The following is a 22038-nucleotide window of genomic DNA, read 5'->3' on the forward strand; positions in this document are numbered from 1 at the left end:
TCCTATACACACCGGAGCCCCAGTTCCATCTGCTTGGATTAAAATGTCATCTGTTGCAAGAGAGTGCAACTCATGACATGTAATTCCCACCGCCCCAGATTCTACGTGAACTGCGTATTGTCAGAAAGACAAGCGGCTCCAACAATAATTTAGAAACCATCCAACTGGTTAAACTTAAAAAGACAGTTGATTTGTTTTGGCTGTGCTGGGTCTTTGTCGCGGCACAGGCTTCTCTCTAGTTGCGGCGTGTGGGTTTCTCATTGTGTGGCTTCTCCTGTTGTGGAGCACAGGCTCTAGGGAGCACGGTCTTCAGTAGTCGTGAGCACAGGCTGACTTGCTCCAGAGCACGTGGGATCTTCCTGGATCAGGAAGCGAACCTGTGTCTCCTGCACTGGCAGGCGGAGTCTTTACCACAGAGCCACCAGCGAAGCCCTAAAACTTTTTTCTTTCTTTTAAACAAAACAGTGTTATTTTTTTCTGACTTGACAGCTCAGTGAGTGGTTTTGGACCAAACCAGATAAAGGTTATATAGAACAGAACATTTTACATATAAGAGGGGTTGAAAAGGGAAAAGACGACAAAATCCTGCATCTCTTTTAGCATCTGTTCCCCATTAGTAAATCTCGCTTGGTAATTTCTAACAAAAGAATAGAAAACAGGGACTTCCCTGGCAGCCCCTTGGTTAAGAATCTGCCTGCCAATGCAGGGGCCAGGGTTTGCTCTTGGGTTTGGGAAGATCCCACATGCTGTGGGGCAGCTAAGCCCGTGTGCCTCAACTGTGAAACCGAGCCTCCACACCCTAGAGCCTGTGCCCACAGCCAGAGAGCAGCCTCCGCTCATGGCATCTAGAGAAAGCCCGCGGGCAGCAAAAGACAGCACAGCCAAAAACCAGAAACACACACACAAAAACAAGGGGTCGGGGGAGGGGGCGGGGGCCCAGGGATAGCTATATTTGGGGAAGAAAAAGTTGGAGGGAAAACCAGATCAGAGAGCATCCCCCAGGGAAGAGGTTTCCCTCCTGAAACCAGAAGCCTGTTCAGCGTGAAAGGTGAGGCGTCCCTGGATTTCGTTCCTCAAATAGCACCACATGGTTGAAAAGTCTGACAAGAGGAGCGTGTCGTTCTCAGGCATGTGGACCCCCAGATGTTTTCTGCTCGTCATCATGAACAGAACTGGCGTCTAATCTCTTTCGGGTCATAGTTAGGACCGTAAGTTGCAAATGCAATGATTTTTTTTTCTTTACAGTATCATTTGTTTTCCAATTACCTTCAGCAATTTGAAGGCAGAATTTTTGCTTTTTTTTAAAGCATTTGGATAAGAATCTCCAAGGGCTTTCCCTTGCTTTCTGCTATTAACTTGGTTAATGGGGTGTTTTTCTTCGTGGGACTCACCTTCTAAGGCGTGTTCAAAGCTGTCTTGATTAACTGAAAGAGAAAATTGGAGCACTGGTCGGTGTCAAGTGAATTCACTCTGCTTGTATGAAACGAAGGTGCCCCCCCCCCTGCTCCCCCACCCCCCATTTAAGTGCATAAGTCCGTGCCCTGCTTTGCTGAAGTTAGTGCTATATTTCTTTGTTTGTTTGAAATCTTGGGCTACTGGAATTAGTGGGAATGCCTGGCCTCATTCCCTCCCCATGTTCCTTAGAGAAGATGAGACATGAAAGGAACAGGGCAGAAATCACAGAATACTCACCACATGTCAGATACTGGGCATCAAGACCTTTATATATATTTGCGCTTAACACGACAATCCCATTAGGTACTTATTAGTATCATCTCCATTTAACAGATGAGCAAACAGAGGTTCAGAGAAGGGAAGTGACTTCTCTGACACCACACAGCTTCTAAGCGATGGAGGCAGGATTTCCTCCATCCTGCTTGGCTTCCTCGGGCCTCTGCTTCTAACTACATAGTTCTGATCTCGTCAGTGTTTTTGTGTTGGACAAAGGCTGATGGATGGTGAGGGTGAGACAAAAATCTCCAGTCCTCAGCCCAGCCGGAGGAGACACTGTTCTCCTGCTTGGAAATATGCATTTATGTGAACCTTTCTAATTTCACTGTTATTTCATATTGATTTGGAATACAGGACTTATATTCCATATTTTCATTCATTCATTGCCTTACACTGGAATTCTCTGGACTTTGTTTAATCACTGTGCAACTTCTCTGGAGGCTGAGGATGCTGGAGGCTGGCATCTTCACGCTTTGGCATCTAAGTCATCATGATAACTGAGCACAGAAATATACCCACACAGGGACTTCCCTGGTGGTCCAGTGGTTAAAACTCCATCTTCCAATGTAGGGGTTGCAGGTTTGATCCCTGGCTGGGGGGCTAAGATCCCGCGAGCCCTGTGGCCCCAAAGCGAAAACATAAAACAGAAACAAGATTGTAATAAATTCAATAAAGATTTTAAAAATGGTCCACATCAAAAAACTCTTTTAAAAATATACCCAGTTAGGTGGGGTTCAAGGATGCAAACCCCCAGAGCGAAGGGCTTTGATGAAAAGATTGTATGATAAGGTAATGAGAAGTGGTGACCCCCCAAAGGCTCAGCGATCCTCACGTCCTACCTAATACCAAGGCTTCCTAATTAGAGCTTTGGTCAAAGTGACTCTGATTTCCATCATTACCAAGTGATGATAACAAAACCAGCTGAAAAAATAGTGTACTAACTCACTCACTGACTCCAGCCATCTCTGGAGCCAGGGCTTTAGGAAAATGGGAAGATTAAGGCAGATGTTTTCCACCCAAGACATGAATGGGGCCTTGACTGCGTGTCTGGTAGGGGTGTGAGCTTTCATGAAACCTTAGAAATGGAAGGAGATGTGGAGCCAAGTGTGATCAGTGGCCTTGGTGGGGGGTGGGGGCACATGCTAAAAGGCAGCTTCCTGGGCCCTTTTCTGGAACTGCCAGGGTGGCGTCTTTGGGGATGGATGTCTGAAACTCTCGCCAGTTCCCCAGGATTCTGATGCTGCTGACCCAGCCACTGACTCTCCCTTAGAAGCCCTGACGTTAGTTCAGTTCAGTTCAGTCGCTCAGTCGTGTCAGACTCTTCACGACCCCATGGACCACAGCATGCCAGGCCTCCCTGTCCATCACCAACTCCCAGAGTCTACTCAAACTCATCTCCATTGAGTTGGTGATGCCATCCAACCATCTCATCCTCTGTGGTCCCCTTCTCCTCCCGCCTTCAATCTTTTCCAGCATCAGGGTCTTTTCAGATGAGTCAGCTCTTTGCATCAGGTGGCAAAAGTATTGGAGCTTCAGCTTCAGCATCATTCCTTCCAATGAACACTCAGGACTGACCTCCCTTAGAAGCCCTGACCTGGGCTTACCCAGTTATCTCACACAAAGGGAAACCAAAGTCGGGGGAGGGGCGGGGCTCACCCAAGGTCATACAGGTGGTCCAGGGCAGAGCCAGGCTGGAGCCTGGGGTCCCTGAGTCCCAGGGGGTGGCTTTATATAGGTGCTCAGTCATTTCTCCAACTCCAGACCACACGTGATGAACCTCACTTATATGGGGAAGAGGAAGTGATTTATTATTCCCTTACAGAATTGGTGGGGTAGGTCTTAAGAGTGGAAATGGAGCAGAGAGACAAAGGCAATTATTTCCCAAGGCAGTGTCTTTCCTGGTGAGCAGTCTGTCCTACCTGAGTGGCCAGGACCACCTCAAACCTGGTGGGGTTTCAAAGGCAAGGAATTCACCATTAGCAGAAGTGGGTGCAAATCCTAGATTTATCTTGTTACCAGTTGTATGGTTTAGGGAAAGTCACTTAACCTCTCTGAGCCTCTCGGTCCCCATCTGTGAAATGGCTCACCTATCTCAGAGTAGAGTCATGGGGCCTCCATGAGGTGATTCGGGGACAATCTTTTTTTCATGGGTAAAATCCACATAACATAAAATTAACCGTTTGAATTCTGTGTCCAATTCAGGGACACTGAGTACACTCACAGTGTTGCACAACCATCACCTCTGTTTAGTGCTAAAACCTTTTCATCATCTCAAACAGAAACTCAGCATCAATTACGCAGTTACCGCTCCCTCCCCCCAGTCCCTGGGATGTACTACTACAAGTCCCAGCTCTGTGGCTTGACTTATTCTGGGTGTTTCCCTTGACTTGAATCATAATACGTAAACTTCTGTGTCTGACTTCTTTCACTGAGCATAACCTCTTGAGGGTTCATCTGCACTGTAGCACAGATTCGTATTTCATTCCTTTTTATGACTGAACATGAATATGCCACATTCCGCTTATCCATTCACCAGCAGATGGACACTTGGGTTGTTCTCATCTTTTGTGAATAACACTGCTCTGGTCATTTGTACCAGTGTTGGTCTGAATACCTGTTTTCACTTATTCTGTGCCTATACCAAGAAGTGGAAATTCTGGCCAGAGAAGTATTTTTAAGCCCTAACGCTGAACTTCATGAACGGGCATTTGGGGATCTGCTCAAGTTATGGGTTCCCAAGGAGAAATGTAGAACTGTAGGTTTCTCTTCCCCTGGGGAGAGAATTCAGAGCTTTCTGCCTGATTCTCAAAAAGGGCATTAATATCTTAAAAGGTTAAATCCACTTGCCTACAGCATTGAATGTATTTAGGATACGATTAAGAATGTCACACCTCAAAGATGGAATAAGTGGATCCAAATCTCGCTAGGTACGTCATAACTTAATTTCAGTGATTAGGAAGAGTTCACTGATTCTAAAATACATTTCCCCTCTTAACCACCTCGGAGATGGGGGTGTCTTACGATCGCCGGGATATTACAATCGGTGCCACCAGGCGGCGCTCACGATGCCTGTGCCTGCGCAGCCGTCAGTCCAGGACCAGCAGCCTTCGGAGATGCGGGTGAGCATCTCGGGAGAACACCCCAGAGACGACAGGGGAATACCCATCACCCTCGGGAAACAGGTGGTTGTGAGAAGGGGCTGCAGGAGGCGGGAAATGTTTAAGCCACGCTGTCCAAGTAGGACTCAAAAACAGGCTGCCTCTCCTTTATGATAAATATCGAAGCTCATTTAGGAAGCAGAAACAAAAATGTAAGCAGAGAGAAGCACGGTGTCATAGTCTAATTGGTAACCATTTCCTTTCTCAGCGGTGCAGAAAATAACGGTGGTGTCTTAGATGTAGCGAAACACGGTAGCTCGGCTTTTTAAAGCAAATCTAGAGTCACTGCAAGTCAGTCCCGGCACCTCGGGATCCCTCGGTCCCCAGGACTCTGGGAGGGGCGGGGTTCTTTACCTTTGCAGACGGGCAGCGGCCCGTTCCAGTGGGATGGCTGGCCCAGGATGCAGCGAATGGTCACTTCGCCCATCAGCTCGAAGCCCTCGTAGCACATGAAGGTGAGGGACTCTCCGGGCAGGTAGAGTCGTTTGTAGAGGATCTGGTACCCGTTCTCCGGTAACCCTGGGTTGTCACAGGCCAGGGACTCCTCCGCTGAAGGGCAAGCCGAAAGGAGCTCTGATGAGATGATGCGAACCTCTGGGGCTTCCCGTTCAGGACAAGGGTGATCTGAGGCCAGGCTCTGCAGCATCGTTTCTTTGCAACCCTGCCTTGCACTGAACTGTCTCAAATTCACCTCTCCCTCTCTGGGCCTGGGTCACACGTGGGCACAGTATAATGTACTAAGCTGTGGAATCTGGGTTAAAAATCTGGGTTCTGCTACTTGCTAGCTGTGTGACCTCCAGCAAGGGCCACAACCTCTCTGAGCCTCAGTTCTCTCAATGGTAAAATAGTAGCAGTACCTATCTCATAGGGATTTGGGAGATTCAATAAGATAATGTGTATAAGTGCTTAGCATGCCCTTGAAATGTAGGTACTCAGTAAATGATGGACTCAGTAAATTATGAACTATTCCTCCTGCTTCTTAACTTGCACCTCACCTGCTCAACCAGTCTGGGTAAGTCTTGTCTTTCAACACTCAGTCCTCATGTCTCCTCCTCCAGGAAGCCTTCCCTGATGCCCCCTACCCCTAATTGAGTCACTAGTCTCTTGGGTGCTTCTTCTACCACAACACTACCTACGCTGTACTGTATTTAATAACAGTCTCTCTCACTTGAGAAGAGCCTGTCAAGGCATGCTTGAATGCTGTTAAGGCATACTCGAAGCTCAGGGCCTGGTATACAGTAGGAGCAGCATAAGTGACCTCAAGATATACAGTAGGAGCATCTTAAATGATGCCTGCTAGCTTAAGAATTACTGGAGAGTTGAACTGCTGGTTTAACCCATTCTAGGGCCAGCGTGTGACACAGCTCCTTTTCAGTACCTGGATGGAATGGACACCCAGTGAAAACTGCTTTGCACACAAGACTACAAATCCTGAAACACTAAAACGTGTTTATTATTTAAAAAATTAAACTGTGGTCAAATCTATAATATAAAATGGACCATCTTAACGATTTTAAGTGTACAGTTGAGTAGTGTCAAATACGTTCCCACTGTTGTGCAATGTCCAGAACTCTTCATCTTCCCAAATGGAAACTGTCCCCATCACACACTGACGCCCCATCGCTGTTCCCAGCCAGCCCTTGGCAACCACCATTCTACTTTCTGTCTCCGTGACTGTGACTATTCTAGGAACATTATGTAACTGGGATCACACAGTATTTGCCTTTTTGTGGCTAGCTTACTGCACTTAGCATGATGTCCTCAAGAGTCATCCATGCTGTAGCATGGGTCAGAATCTTCTTTCTTTCTAAGGCTGAGTCATATTCCATGGAATATGATGCTTAAATGATGCTTACTCCTTGGAAGGAAAGTTATGACCAACCTAAACAGCATATTGAAAAAACAGAGACATCACTTTGCCAACAAAGGTCTGTCTAGTCAAGGCTATGGTTTTTCCAGTGGTCATGTATGGATGTGAGAGTTGGCCTATAAAGAAAGCTGAGCACAGAAGAATTGATGCTTTTGAACTGTGTTGGAGAAGACTCTTGAGAGTCCCTTGGACTACAAGCAGATCCAACCAGTCCATCCTAAAGGAAATCAGTCCTCAATATTCATTGGAAGGACTGATGCTGAAGCTGAAACTCCAATACTTTGGCCACCTGATGCGAAGAACTGACTTATTGGAAAAGACTCTGATGCTGGGAAAGATTGAAGGCAGGAGGAGAAGGAGATAACAGAGGATGAGATGGTTGGGTGGCATCACCAACTCAACGGACATGAGTTTGAATAGACTCCAGGAGTTGGTGATGGACAGGGAGGCCTGGCATGCTGCAGTCCATGGGGTCACAAAGAGTTGGACACAACTGAGTGACTGAACTGAACTGAACTGAATATTCCTTTGTATAGAGAGACCACATCTTTTCTATTCATTCACCCATCAATGGACACTTGAATGGCTTTCACTTTTGGCTACTGTGAGATGCTATTATACAGACATGGGTGTACAAACCCTCTTTGAGACACTGCCTTCAATTCTGTGGTATATGCCCAGAAGTGGGATTTCTAGACCGTATAGTAATTCCAGCTTTAACTTTCTGAGGAGCCTCCATCCCGTTTTCGATAGGAGCAGTGCCCCTTTGCATTTGCACAGAGAACAAAGGTTTCAGTTTCTCCACGCCAAATCCTAAAACATTTTTTTCCTTCTGGATCTTGCTTTGCTGTATAAAGACCCAGGTCTTTACACATCACAGCTGCACCTGCCATCCGTGTTTCAGAAAAACAGCTTCTGTCAACAGCTTTCGGGGCTCACTTGATTAGCGAAACTTCTTGGAAGAGATGACATGCTGTCTCTTTTACCTGAAGGATTCCTGTAATATCTGAGTGATTTCTACAACTTAATGGTATTATTCTCCAGCTTGTCATCAACCTGACTCTTCAGGCCCTCAGCTTAGAACATGGAGTAGGCGGGTCTCTTATTATTTCATAGCTGGTGATTCTGCTCCACTGGGGGAAGAGGCAGGTGCTCCTGGCCGGGCTGTTAGAACTTTGTCCATCGGCTTCTTGCCCTCCTCTTGGCTGGTTCCTGGCTTTACATCGAATTAGTCACATTATGCCAGGTGGATTACACCATTTCACCCATTTGTGCTTTGTTGATGCTGTTCCCTCTGCCTGAAATGCCCTTCCCCTTCCTCTCTAAAGGAGAGTGCAGTGGAAATGCTAGGACAGAGCTTAACAATTTTCACCTGCTACATTAATGCTCTTTGTAGCGGGACCTGTGACTCACTTCCAACCAATAAAATCACAACAAAGAAGAAGCGCTGCCACTTCTGTGAGGATGTTACCGAAGACTGTAGTTTTGTCTTGCTAGCAGACTCTAGTCTTCCGAGCAACAACCGGCCATGTTGCAAGGCATTGAGGGTGACGGCGGTAAGGAACTGAGTCCTTCCATCAACCACGCGAGCTGGGAAGTGGCTTCTTCCTGTGCTGAGCCTTCAGATGAGACCCTAGCCCCAGGGTCTCTCTTCAGAGAGGAGATCCTGAACCAGGGAATGCAATGAAGCTGTTCCCCTGACTCCTGAGTGTCATCTGCAGTGCAGGAGAGTGGCCAGCAGGGGGCAGTGGCAACTCAGAAGACTCCCCGCCCACAAACTTCCCCTGGAATTTTCCATCATAAATGAACAGATTAATGAATATAACAAAATAATTCACTGAGCACCTTCTGTGTGCCCGTCACTGTTCCTGGCCCTGGGGAGATAGAAAGTGACAAAGGACAAATTCTAAGACCTGGAGGCAAAGGACGATACGGCCAGCAGGAAGAGGAGGGGGAGGTGTGTCCAGATGTTCTGCCTGGCTTCACAGGAGAATCACCCTCAGTGATTCAGTGAGCTGGCTCTGCCCCCTAAGGTATTTTAATCAGTCCCCCAGAGTGTTCTTCGTAAAGTTCCGCAGGTGGTTCTAAAATCCAGCCAGCAAAGACTTACTGATGGCCGAGAGGTGCAGGAAAAGATGCTTCACATCGCTAATTATTAGAGAAACGCAAATCAAAACTATAAGGGACCACCTCACGCCAGTCAGAATGACTATCGTCACAAAGGCTACCAACAATAAATGCTGGAGAGGCGGTGGAGAAAAGGAAGCCCTCCCGCCCTGTTGGTGGGAATAAGCCGCCATGGAGAACAGTATGGAGGTTCCTTAAAAAACTAAACACCGAGTTACCATAGGACGCAGGAATCCCACTCCCTGAGCATACGTCTGGAGAAAACTCTAGTTCAAAAAGATACATGCAGCACTGTTTACAATAGCTAAGACATGGAAGCAATCTGAATGTCCATCAGCAGAATGGATAAAGAAGATGTGATCTCTTTAGGGCTTCCCAGGTGGCGCAGCGGTGAAGAATCCACCTGCCAATGTAGGAGACACAGGTTCAATCCCTGGGTGGGGAAGATCCCCTGGAGAAGGAAATGGCAACCCACTCCAGTATTCTCACCTGGAAAATTCCATGGACAGAGGAGCCTGGAAGGCTACAGTCCCCGGGGTTGCAAAGAGTCAGAAGTAACAGAGTGACTGACCACATATGTATACACACACGCCATGGGAGTTTGTGCTGAGTCTCTTCAGTCGCGTCCGACTCTGTGACCCCGTGGACTGTAGCCTTTCAGGCTCCTCTGTCCATGGATTCTCCAGGCAAGAATACTGAAGTGGATTGCCATTTCCTCCTCCAACCATGGAATATTACTCAGCCATAAGAAAAAATGAAATAATGCCATTTGTAGCAACATGGATGGACCTAGAGATTATTATACAAAGTGAAGTCAATCAGACAAAGATGAACATCATATGATATCACTTATATGTGGAATTTTTTAAAAAATGAGGTAAATAAATATTTTTACAAAATAGAAATAGACCCTTAAGATCCAGCCAGAACTTTAGGGTTGAAGGGTTTGGACTCAGAGCTGCTGCTTTGGTGTCTTGGAGTGGTTAAGAAATTAACCACTTAATCCATTAATTTCCAAAATAGTCAAACACCCATTCTGTACCAGATGATTTGCAAACATTATTTCTAATTTCCCCCAAATCCTTAAAGATGACAACAGTACTGATCAGAACAGCCAACATGTACTGAGAGCATCCCATGAGTCAGGCACTGCTTGGAGTTTTTCTATCTACATGCTTAGACGCTCAGTCGTGTCCAACTCCTTGTGACCCCGTGGACTGGAGCCTGCCAGGCTCCTCTGTCCATGGGATTTCCCAGGCAAGAATACTGGAGTGGGTTGCCATTTCCTTCTCCAGGGGATTTTCTTGACTCAGGGATCAAATCTGAGTCTCTTGCATCTCCTGCATTGGCAGGCAGATTCTTTACCATTAGCGCCACCTCTTTTAATTATTACAACAACCCCAAGACACATTGTTATGGCTGTCCCCATTTGATATCTGTGCAAATGAAGAACTGTTGGGGTATCCCACTGGGTAACCTGTCAAGCCAGTTAGTGGGAGAGAGAGGATTCAAATCCAAGTGGTCCAAGTCCTCTGTTAATCACTGCACCAGAGAGCCCATTTTACAGCTGAGGAACCTGAGGCTCGGGCGAAGGTCTCTTATGAAAGGTACACAAGAAGGAAGTGGCTGAGTTGTGGTTTGATTCTCTGCCTCCAGAGTCAGTCTGATTCACTTTTGACCCAATCATCAGTAAGAGTGAGAAGAATTCCCCATGGAATTACATCCCTGGTAGAAACCAACCGTCTTTGAAGGCATCTGTATTTATCTTCAGTTCCCAGAAGATGGCAGGAAAGTGACATGGGAAGTGACCTAAATTTGAAACTGGAGGCCAGGCTCTGCTGCTCGCTTCACGCCTCTGGACTTCATTTTTCTCCTGCCTGTTAAGTAAACGGACTGGACCAAGACCTCATCTGTAAGCTGAGATATGGCTGGACTATGGCATTCCCACTGTGAGGATGTACTCACACTTTGAAGTAAGATTGTTTAAGGCAGGTATTTTTCAACCTAGGTGTGACTGACATTTTGGGCTGGGGAGTTCTTTGTGGGAGGGGGGTGGTCCTGAGCCTTGCAGGATGTTGGACAGCATCCCTGGCCTCTGCCCACTAGATGCAAGCATAACCTCTCCCAATGACAACCAAAGATGCCTCTAGGAACTGTCACTGACAACTGTCCCCTGGGGAGCAAATTCAGCCCTGTTGAGAATCACTTGTCTAAGGTCTAAACAATTCTGATGGTAATCTGTGTGATGTCATCCTGACCTCTCCCAGGAATTCAAGTGAGTTGGACTCATGGCTTATAGACATAATCCATCAAGCTACCCTCATTCCCTCCCAGCCACTCTCCCTCTCTTTAGGTACAGGAAAAAATGTACATTTATGGAGCACATGTGAGCAAAATGCTCAAAATCAGGTTGCTTGGTTATTGCTGTGAATGGTTTATAACATACTCTACAGTAGTGGAGCATTGAAACTGAGTGGTAATTAGCAACCAGTGTTAACTGAGCACTTACTATATGCTAGACACATGGTTATGAGCATCTATATCTATGGTTGTCATGGTGAATTTTTCTGATAAGGACACCAGCTTTGGCTTGTTTAAAGTTACCCAGCTGACAAGTGGCAGGGCAAACTTGACCTGCTGGATTTGAAGTCCTGTGCACTTAATGGTTTTGCTATAATGAAGGTTTGTTCCAGTTGGAGCTAGTGGTAAAGAACCTGTCTGCCAATGCAGGAGATGTCAGAGATGCAGATTCGATCCCTGGGTTGGGAAGATTCCCTGCAGAAAGGAATGGCAACGTGCCCCAGTATTCTTGCCTGGAAAATCCCATGGACAGAGCCTGGCAGGCTACAGTCCATTGGGTCACAAAGATTTGGACATGACTGTAGTGACTTAGCGCAGCACACACTGCTTTCTCAGGGGCAGGAATTTCTAAATGAAGACAGGCACACTACTCGAGCCTGGCACGCTGGCTGAGGTGAGGCCGCTGGGGACAGTTCATCAGTGGAAACTTTTACTAAGGCCACCGTCTGGCCATGTGGGTTCGGTCCAGGTCGGGGACTCTCCAGGTCACATATTTGTGGGTTCTGGGCTGTGAAGAGCCAGGGCCTCTTGGGGGAGCCCTACAAGCCTCCCTGGAGATTCCATCCAGAAAACCCTCACTGACTGAGTCAGATCCTCATGACTTTTCGTGGTGCGGTTTATGTCTTCTGGATGGGATTCCCAGGAGCCATCTACCACTCTGCCTCCAAAGAAGGGAGGTTGCAACGAAGCCACAAAGTGCAATAAAGACCACGTTAGTACTGCTAACAATGACCAACACAGTAACTGCAACAAATACCATCATTTTTTGAGTCTGCTGGGACCGAGGGATACAACGACCAAATGGATACATTCCTAGTAAGTGTGTGACTCTCTGAACATAAAAACAGATCATTTCAATAAGCGGCAGCAAGTACTGTGTAGCTATAGGAGCCATGGGAGCACAGAGGAGAGAAACATGACCTAGCCTAGGCAGGCAGGGAGGCCTTCCTGGAGGAGGTGATGCTGAAGATTCATTGTTATTCCTTTTATCGACTTGTTTCTCCTCTCACATCTTCAATAGATCCCAGGCTTCCTGACTATGCAGATTGTGTCTGTTTATATATCACTGTGTTTTTGCTGTATTTTCAGGACCTACCACCACTGTTCCCAAACTATGTACCATGGCGCCCCGGGGTGCCACCATGAACTCATGAGGGTGCAGTGAGGTTTTTAAAAAATGTGGAGGAGACACGGTGACACCTTCCAGCCCCATGTGAACTCCTAGTTTGAGGAAGCTCACAATTTTAACATCAGACTGAGCTATGTTCTTTTCGATGATGCTAGGTTTTCTCTGGTTGCTCTGCTAAAAAGCAAGGACTGTGACAAAGTCAAGGTGGAACAGGAGATGCAGGTGGCAGGGCCCAGCCTGATGATAAAAGGCTGAGAAGTTTGGGAGAACCCAAAAGGCACACACATCCCCACAGAAGTAACTGTGTTATTAATTATAGATAAGTATTATTTAAGAATGAAATAAAAATACAATCCTTTCTCTGAATTCATGGGCATTACTTTTTCAAGCAGCTACTAAGTTGTCAGATATAGCTACTTATTAAGTGGTTTGGACCTAACTGGTTAATAAGTGTAACTGCTAAGTGTTCTAGCCTGGGAAATTTACAAAACAATCTTGGCATTCTAGAGATTCTGTGAGTTGAGAAAGTTTGGGGGCCTCTGTGTCAGCATCTGCTTGCATATAAGAGGACTTGTTAGATGACTGAGCTACATGCAATAACCCTGCCTGGTAGGATGTAGTAATCCCCTTTTCACAGACCTGGGACCGGGGCCCAGAGAGGGCAAGCTACTTGCCCAACGTCACCCAGCAGAGCCGGGGGTGGGTCTGATGGCAAACCCCAGACTCTTCCTTCTACCCACTCCTGATCTGTCTCCTCTTCAAGTGGCCTGGGGTAAAGGAACCAAGAGTGAGAAGACATGGCTTTGAGTCCCAGCCTGGCCAAATTATGGTCATTGGCAAGTGACTGTGAACAGGGACTGTGGACATCCTGAGCTTACACAATTTGCCGTCTGCTTCCTGATTCTCTTGGTGGAAGACCTTGGTTCACAGCAGAGTCCCAGAGCTCTGCCCAGGAGCTATGATTGCAGAGAGGTGAGGCGGGAAGATGATGCTTTGGGGAGTTAATCAGGCTTGGGCTGGAATCCTGCTTCCCTTGCCTGCTGTGTGACTTCAGGAAAGGTGCTCACCCTCTCTGGGCCCTCTCGGCCTGCTCTCAAGTGGACACACGCACACGGCTCATGCAGTTTTGTGAGGGTAAATGTGTGAATGTTGGGGAAGGGCTGGGCACAGCCACAGTGCCCATCAAACTGGGGCTGCTTCCTTGGCTCAGCAGAGGAAACATCTTAGAGCCGCTTTAGGTCCAATGACCTCGTCCTCATCGCGGCATCCGGATGCAACCTCCCCCTCACTCTGGGCACCTCGTTGCTAGACTCTGACCGTCCTCCCGTCTCACGTGTCATCTCCCGTCGGCCTCGCCGGGCCTGGAACGATGCTGGAACCCCATGCTGGGTTCTCCCGGCGTCTAGGAGGAGGACAGCGTGTTTCCTGACACCTGGCTTGACTTGTGAACTCATTAGTACAGGTGTCCGGGACGCCTTCTCACCAGAGTGCTGCGGATCCTGGAAAGGCAGAGGCCCCGAGGCAGGGGGGCTGCTTTCTGGGAAGCCCAGCAGCTGCTGCAGCCTGGAGGGTCTTTGAAAACTGTGCTTGACGAGTGAGGTGCTGTTCCTTTCTTTTAAAAAAAATATCTGCACCCTTCAGTATTTTTAAATCAGCTTCTATTTTTAGCTTTTCATCTCTGGGGCTCAGCAGCTTGAATGACTCAAGACGCTTCTGACCACCCCCCTCCCACATGGGTTGCAGTTCACCTTCGGGGCTTCCCTGGTGGCTTGGCAGTAAAGAATCCGCCTGCTAATGCCGGAGACCCGGGTTCGGTTTCTGGGTCAGGAAGATCCCCTGGAGAAGGAAATGGCAACACACTCCAGTATCCTTGCCTGGAGAGAATCCCATGGACAGAGGAAGGGGCATGGCGGGCTACAGTCCATGGGGTCACAAAGAGTCAGACACGACTGAGCATCTTTCACTCACTCACAGTCACTGGGGTCATGAGAGCTGTATTTGCTCCCTGGGCTGTGACGCAGGTCACTAACCAGGGGGCTCGGGACAGAAGTCACTCCTTGTCTCCTAGCTCTGGAGGTGAGAAGCCTGAAGTCAAGAAGGCAGCAGGGTCCTGCTCCCTCCAAAACCTCCAAAGGTGGGTGCTACCCTGCCTCTCCCCAGCTTCTGGGGGTCGCTGGCCATCCCTGGCACCCTCGACTTGCAGGTGTGAAACTCCCACCACTGCCTCTGCCATCACAGGACGCTCTCCCAGCGTCTGTGTCTCCATCTCAGACCAAAATCTCTGCTTTACTACAACATTCGCTTTTATCGTGGTTGTCTGGACCCGAACCCACAGTAATCTCCAAGGTCTGCCTGTATCTGTTTATCCAACGGAAGAGGACAAGGATTTTCTGGCTTTCCAATTGTCTTCCGACAGCAACGACTTTTACCCGTCTGAATGGCAGGACTGCTTATTTGTGTGGCCATGAAAAAGTCCATGCAGCCTGTTTGGAAGACTCGTGAGAAGTGATAAGACATAGCCGCTGGAGCGGAAAGCCATGTCCTAAGCTCATTACATCAGATGGAGACGAAGTGAAGTGAAAGTCGCTCAGTTGTGTCTGACTCTTTGCGATCCCATGGACTATACAGTCATGGAATTCTCCAGGCCAGAACACTGGGGTAAGTAGCCTTTCCCTCCTCCAGGGGATCTTCCCAACCGAGGGATTGAACCCAGGTCTCCCACATTGCAGGTGGATTCTTTACTAACTGAGCCACAAGGGAAGCCCCCAGATGTAGATGAGTTTACAATAAACATAAATGATCGACATCTACCTTCTTGTTGTTTAAATTCTTGATTCTCCAGTACTATCGGAGACCTCAGTGCGGCTCTGGGAGCTTGGGCTGGCTGTGGATCTGTTTGAAACACGCTCATGCAAGACAGCACACAAAACAGCAGCGTGGCCGGCACCTCTGAGCCCCGGCCAGTGTGTGAGGCTTTGTGCCCTGTGCGGGGCCTCAGGCTTTCCTTAAGCAACGGGTCCCATCCCTCTCAGCACATCAGAATCCCTGGGGAGCTTCTGAAACTCAGGCTACACCCCAGACCTACAGCATTCGGATCTCCAGGGAGTTTTCAGACATTCTAGACGATTCCCGTGCACTCCTGAGGCTGAGACCTCCAGACCCCTGCTCTCCACCGCCTCTGCCTGGTGAGAATATGGTCTTACCCTTCCATTCTCAGAGTGACCTCAGAAGCCTTTTTGGAGTTTTTATGGTAGAGAAACCCCCAAAGAGGTTTTTTTTTTTTAAAGTCAAACATTTGTTTTGATGGCTCCATAGAGGAGGCCAAAGAGTTCAAATCCACTCTGTTTACTGCCCTGTGGACCGCCTGATTTTAAGCACGCGGGGTCAGGCAGGCAGGGTTTGCCTCTGGCCTCCTTCATAACTAACTAGGCTGCGTGAGCTGGGGCAACGATTCCATCTCTCTGAGCCTCAGTATCCTCTTTAGGAGATGGAGACAGTACTACCGTGCTCAAAGCTACTAGAGGAGGAAGAGAGGGAATTCTGGTGAAGGACTCAACCAGTGTGTGTGTGCGTGTGTGTGTGTGTATGTATGTGTTAGTCGCTCAGTCGTGTCCGACTCTTTGGGACTCCATGGACTGTAGCCCGCCAGGCTCCTCTGTCCATGGGATTCTCCAGGTAAGAATACTGGAGTGGGCTGCCATTCCTTTCTCAGGGGGTCTTCCAGAACCAGGGTCTCCTGCATTGCAGGCAGACTCAGCACAGTGCCTGATAAACTCACCGTAAATCTTAACCATATGATAACGTTTACCATGAATGTTGGAGTAGCAGCACCCTCAATCCCTGTGAGCTGTGGTCATAGGACGGTAATCATAACAAATGCTCCCAACAGTGGATGCTGCCTCCTGACAGCCCGGCCCTCCACCAGTAAGAAAAGGAAGCCAACCCTCCCGGCAGAGTCCCCCCCGGGGGGCCTCAAATCAGTGCAGAGGACTCACAGACACAGTGGGGCAGGCGGGAGGTCCAGATGGGGGTGCCGGTCTCGCGGCTGTAGCAGGTCAGGAGGGAGCTCCCCTCCAGCACGAAGCCCGGGCTGCAGGTGTACTGGATGGTGGTGCCCACCAGCAGCACGGGGTCAGAGATCAGGCGGGTCGAGTGGTCCACCTCCCCGGGGTCGCTGCAGTACATGACTGTGCGGGACAGACCAGACCAGGCGGGCGTCAGGGCCGCGTGAGCGCCGGTTTGCTGAGAACTACAGAAGGGTCTAGGACACGCCCCCACTTAGCTCTTCCCTCATTTGAAAGACAGCGCATGTGGCTGGAGAACAGGCCAGGACAAAAGAGACTTGAGTTTAATTTCGCTTTTAAGAACTGGCGCCCCCAATAAATGTTTGTGTCAGGGTCCGAGGACCCGTATACAAGGTTGCACACTGCACCTAACGGTATTTGTAATGGAGGGATTTACGGTCTGATGACCTAAAGGGAAAAAAAAAAAAACCGAGACGGCTCTTACTTTTCTCGCAGAATGGGGGGTCGCTGCTCCAGCTGAGGTCCCACTGACAGGTGAGGGTGTCGCTCCCCACGATGTCGTAGCCGGGGTCACACTGGTAGGTGATTCGGGCCCCCCTCACGAGCTCCGTATGAGAAGTGGTTTTCCAGCCGTTCTGGATCTCGGGCAAATCGGAGCAGGAGTCGTTCCTTGACACCTCTTTAAAACAAAAATGTCATCCTTAGATGGGAAGGTGGCCTCTCTATTGGGGGTTTGTTTTATGAATGTCGGAGGGAAGAGCATATGGAAGATGAGGACGCCTCTGGATATAAGCAACACAACTTCTGAAATCCGGCAGGAACTCTTAACCTGCAGGAACTCTTCTCCAGGGGGGATTTTACAATGATTTCTTCCCACTGTGGATGTGGGACCTCCGGCCCCAGTCAAGCTGTCAGATGACAGCGACTCCAGTTGACATCCTGACCACAACCTCATGAGAGATCCCGACTCAAGGCCACTCAGTGTGAACTCCTGAACTTCTGACTCACAGGAACGGTGAGACAGTAAACATTTACTGCTAATTTGGGCATGGGGGGGTCATCTGTTACATAGCAGTAGGTTGCTACTGTCCTCAGCCTTGGGGCTTCCCAGGTGGCTCAGTGGTAAAGAATCTGTCTGCGAGACACAGGTTCCATCCCTGGGTTGGGAAGACACCCTGGAGAAGGAAATGGCAACCCACTCCAAAATTCTTGCCTGGGAAATCCCATGGACAGAGGAGCTTGGCGGGCTACAGTTCACAGGATCACAACAGTCAGGCATGGCCAAGCGTGCATACATGCACATAGCCTCAACCTTGTCCTAAGAAATGTCCATAGATCTATGGGCTTGATGGATTAGTCATATTCATTTTTTGTACTGCAGATTGAGACAAACATGTAACTATTAAGATATAAATAACTATTGGTTGCATTCTTCAAATCCCGTTGCCTGCCATCAGTGAACATTAACCACACTCCAGAAAACGCTACACACAGCTTATCATCACAGAGTCTTCCTCCAGAGAAACTCTGTTTTCCTCCTGCTAACCTTTGTTACTAAGGTAGCAATCCAAAGCCCACTACTACAACTCTCCCTTCAGAGTGCCCACTGCACAGATTTTGAGACAAGAGCTAATTACACTGGATAATTAATTTGCGGCTCTTCTGTGCTTCTGGGGGAAGCAAAGCACCTCCTCTGTCTGCGGGAAAGTCATTCTGAGAAACAAGCAATGGTTTTTCCCTGGGATTTCATCATGATTTTATTTGAGGGAAGGAGATCTCCTGGGTGTCTGCGAGAAGGAGGGGAGCGGGAAACGGCTTCTAGAATTGCCTGGTGGGGAGCAGAAGCCTCTATTTTTAGGCCTTTGAAAAATCAGCCAAGCCCTGGATTTGGGACACAGCTGCAAAAGCTCAGAGTCTGGATGAAAGAGGAGAAATGGGGGCAAATACTCTGTGGTCTGCCTGGTGCCAAGAGTTTTGAGACAGAACGGTTTGCTTGCCTGACTTATTTTTTGCATCTTCTTTTTTTAAAATATTTATGCTTTAATTAGAGTGCAATTGCTTGACAATGTCATGTTAGTTTCTGCCGTACAACAGCGCGAATCAGCTACACGTACACACATATCCCTTCCCTCGAGAGCCTCCCTCCCCGCTCCCCCCACCCCTCTAGGCTGTCAGTGAGCATGGAGCAGAGCTCCCCGCGCTAGGCAGCGTCCCACAGCTATCTGCTTTACCCGTGACGGTGTAAATCTGTCAGTGCTACTCTCTCCACGCGTCCCAGCCTCCCCTTCCCCAGCACGTCCACACGTCTGTTCTCTATGTCTGCATGTCTGCTCCTGCCTTGTGAATAGTTTCATCAGTATCATCCTTCTAGATTCCATACATATATGTGTGACTTTTCAATGAGCTGACACGACTACACATTTCCATAGGACCTCCCGTCTCCTCCGGGGCATTCATCACGCTTGTCATTACTCAGCGCTGCCACCATGCAGCAGAGCCTTGGCTCAAAGTGTGGCCCCGCAGTCTGCTAACTGGGTGGCTTTGGCCCGGTCACTTAACCTTCTGTTCTTCAGTTTCTGATTCAGGAGACCCCCACTGGAGACCCTGATTCAGAAATCTACATGTTCACCAAACATCCCAGGTGAAGGTTCTGGAATGATCTGTTCCTATGAAACTTTGTTAACTTTGCTAAACTTGCTTAGGAGTCAGATAACGTCCCTTCTAATCCTTTGTTGTCATTGTTTGTTTTTTAAAAGCTGGGTGACGCCTGTCATGTCAATAAGTATCTCTGAGCCTCACTGTCCTCAATCATAGAGTACAGGCAAGAATCATGACCCTGAGTATCCCTAGAGGCAAGGTGGAAACTAATTAATGTGCAGGGTATGAGAATAACACTAATATGAGATATATGGATTCAGTGATTTGTTTTGACTAAGACATGAGTGCCTACCATGTGGCAGGCGCCAGGATTTAGGGATCTGAAGTCATGGTTCCATTTTCATGGTCAAGATCAGCACGATGGTCCAATTTTTGGCAAAAGAAATACCCAAATGTACGGAGTACATGCCACCACTTCCCAGTCTTACGCTCAGAGCAGACATCACTTATCAATCACAGCAACTTCTTTCTTTGAGTCAAGCTGAAACCTCCCAATCCTTTTCCACACAACACTCCAGAGAGCCACTGTCATTGATTGGAGCTGACCCACAATATGGAGCTTATTTATTATCCTGGGATTAGAGGAATAAACACACAAGTGACCAATATCTCTTTGCAAAACACTGCTTACTCATTTCTGCTTTTTAATTCCCTTCCCTCCCATACGCTTGGTCACAGACAACAGCAAAACAAAAAAACAATGAGGAGAATGGGTCTTTGCTTCTGTCTGTGGAGAAAATAATTATGGAAAGTCAGAACCACGTAGGCTCAGGGTTCCCATAGACGGCTCTGAAGCATCCAGTGCAGATAAGCCTTGGCCACCTCGCAGAGCTGGGGTCAGGCCTTGAGATCAGTCTAGGAGCTTCAGAATTCTCTAGATGACAAGAGAAACCCCCAACCCTCCCATTGGACCCCTCTACTGGATGGGAGTTGCACCTACGTCTGGTTAAATCTAGACCCAGGGTAGCAAACACCTCTCCCGTGCCCATGACAGACATCACTAATCAATCATGGCACCCTTTTCCACTGACTTCAGACCTGGCCTCCTCTGAAATCAACATGGTCTTCCACCCAGGTAGGGATGAGCAATTTATTGACATAAAAACTAGATACAAGGCTTCCTCAGTGGTCCAGTGGTTGAGAATCTGCCTTGTAATGCAGGGGACCCCAGTTTGATCCCTGGTCTGGGAAAATCCCACATGTCATTGAGCAACTGAGCCTGTGTGCCACAACTCCTGAAGTGGTACAGTTAGGGCCCATGCCCTGCAATGACAGAAGAGGCCCCAGCGAGAAGCCCGCACCCTGCAATTACAGACTAGCCTCTCTAGAAGCCACACCCAGAGAAAAGCCCTCATGTAGCAACGAAGACCCAGAGCAGCCGGGAAAAAAAAAAAAAAACTGTTAAAAAATTAAATACAGAAATTAGCTATATGTTTCTTCAACAGAAATAAGAAAAAACGGAACTGTTCTCTCTTTTTGTGTTCCCTATATGAGCCAGGCTGTGCATCTCGGGGAAGCACTTGCTGGAATCCTATACTCATCAGGATATGGTCCTGCTATTTTCTGCTAATGGGACTCTCTCTCCCATCTTTACTAACTGGCTCAAGGGCAGGGAGAGAACTCTATTTGTTCCTGTAATCCTGATGCCTCCCACAGGGCCTGGCATGAAAGTTTGTGAACCAAGCTCTCTGGAAACAGAGACAATGCATTTGAAGATGAAATAAAATAATACACATAATAGTGCTGGCCAATTTCAAATTGTCACACGAATCTGAGTTTTTCAGTATCAATTAACAAGAATACCTCCTCTTTAAGAGATTGCCAAACTGAACACCAGCCAGGCTTTCTGGTCAACCTTGGGCAGCTTTGGAGAGAGTCAGATTTCCATCATCAAGCTGAATGCAATTTTGGAAGATTGACTTGGGTACCAGAGGAGACAAATGAGCAAAAACTATGACCTCATCTTCCAGGAGGGAGGGAGGTGGGGAAGAAAGGTCTAAGGAGATGGATTGAAGCTGAGTCACCAGAAACTCTCCCTCCAAAGGCAGCTGACTCCGGAGGGCACCTGGCCTGGAAAGCCTCTGCCCAGGGCATTGGCCGGTAAAGAATGCATGGAAAGTGGCAGCAATAACACTCTGAAATACTCAGCACTGCAATCAAGGGTAAAAAGGCCCCTGAGACGCATAAAAAAGAAGACAGACACTTGTGATTGCTTTTCTGAGAGATGCATGCAGAGCAGGGAAGGGATGGGGAGTGTCCACCAGCTGGAAATAAAAAGCAGGGGACCAAGAGGGCTATTTTGAGACATTATTCTGCTATCTTCTCTGTCTGCCAGCTTCCCAAATAAAGTCATATTGCCTGCCTCAACAACAACAACAAGCAAACAAAACAAAACAAATGCAAGGGACTTATTTTCAGACGCATGAAGCTCCTTAAGACAGCCAATGGTTAGGGAAGTAGCTTGTATTCTAGAGGCCAGAGAAGGTACAAAGAGAACACTTTGCATCAGCTGGAGATGGGCAAATCTTCAAGCCAATGGGAAGAACCAAAGACATGGAATCTTGTTCAGGCAAGATTACTGACTGGAGATGTATTATGGCCACAGGAGGAGTTAAGTTCCTGCAAAAATCTCCAGGTCAATAATGTGTTAAAGTCATAATCTACTAAGTCCTGGTGTCCACCCCGTGGAAGAGGTATCACTATTTCCATTTTACAGATGACAAAAAGAGGCTCAGAGAGGTTAAGTGACTTGCCCAAGGT

The 22038-nt window shown here is 48.0% G+C and overlaps 1 protein-coding gene across 3 annotated transcripts in view; it reads right to left on the reverse strand.

Moving 5' to 3' along the window:
* The window catches only part of SEZ6L (seizure related 6 homolog like), a 185741-nt gene that overhangs the window by 7595 nt on the left and 156108 nt on the right, over positions 1-22038 (reverse strand). For all 3 annotated transcript variants that reach the window (XM_043438080.1, XM_043438079.1, XM_043438078.1), the window contains exons 11-14: positions 17105-17299; positions 16591-16782; positions 5244-5438; positions 1392-1424 (exon numbers count right to left, since the gene is read on the reverse strand). In XM_043438080.1, coding sequence (XP_043294015.1) covers positions 1392-1424; positions 5244-5438; positions 16591-16782; positions 17105-17299 — 615 coding nt within the window. The remainder of the gene's footprint in view (positions 1-1391; positions 1425-5243; positions 5439-16590; positions 16783-17104; positions 17300-22038) is intronic.

The sequence above is a fragment of the Cervus canadensis genome, chromosome 1 (genome assembly GCF_019320065.1).
Source record: "Cervus canadensis isolate Bull #8, Minnesota chromosome 1, ASM1932006v1, whole genome shotgun sequence".
Classification (NCBI taxonomy): Eukaryota; Metazoa; Chordata; class Mammalia; order Artiodactyla; family Cervidae; genus Cervus; species Cervus canadensis.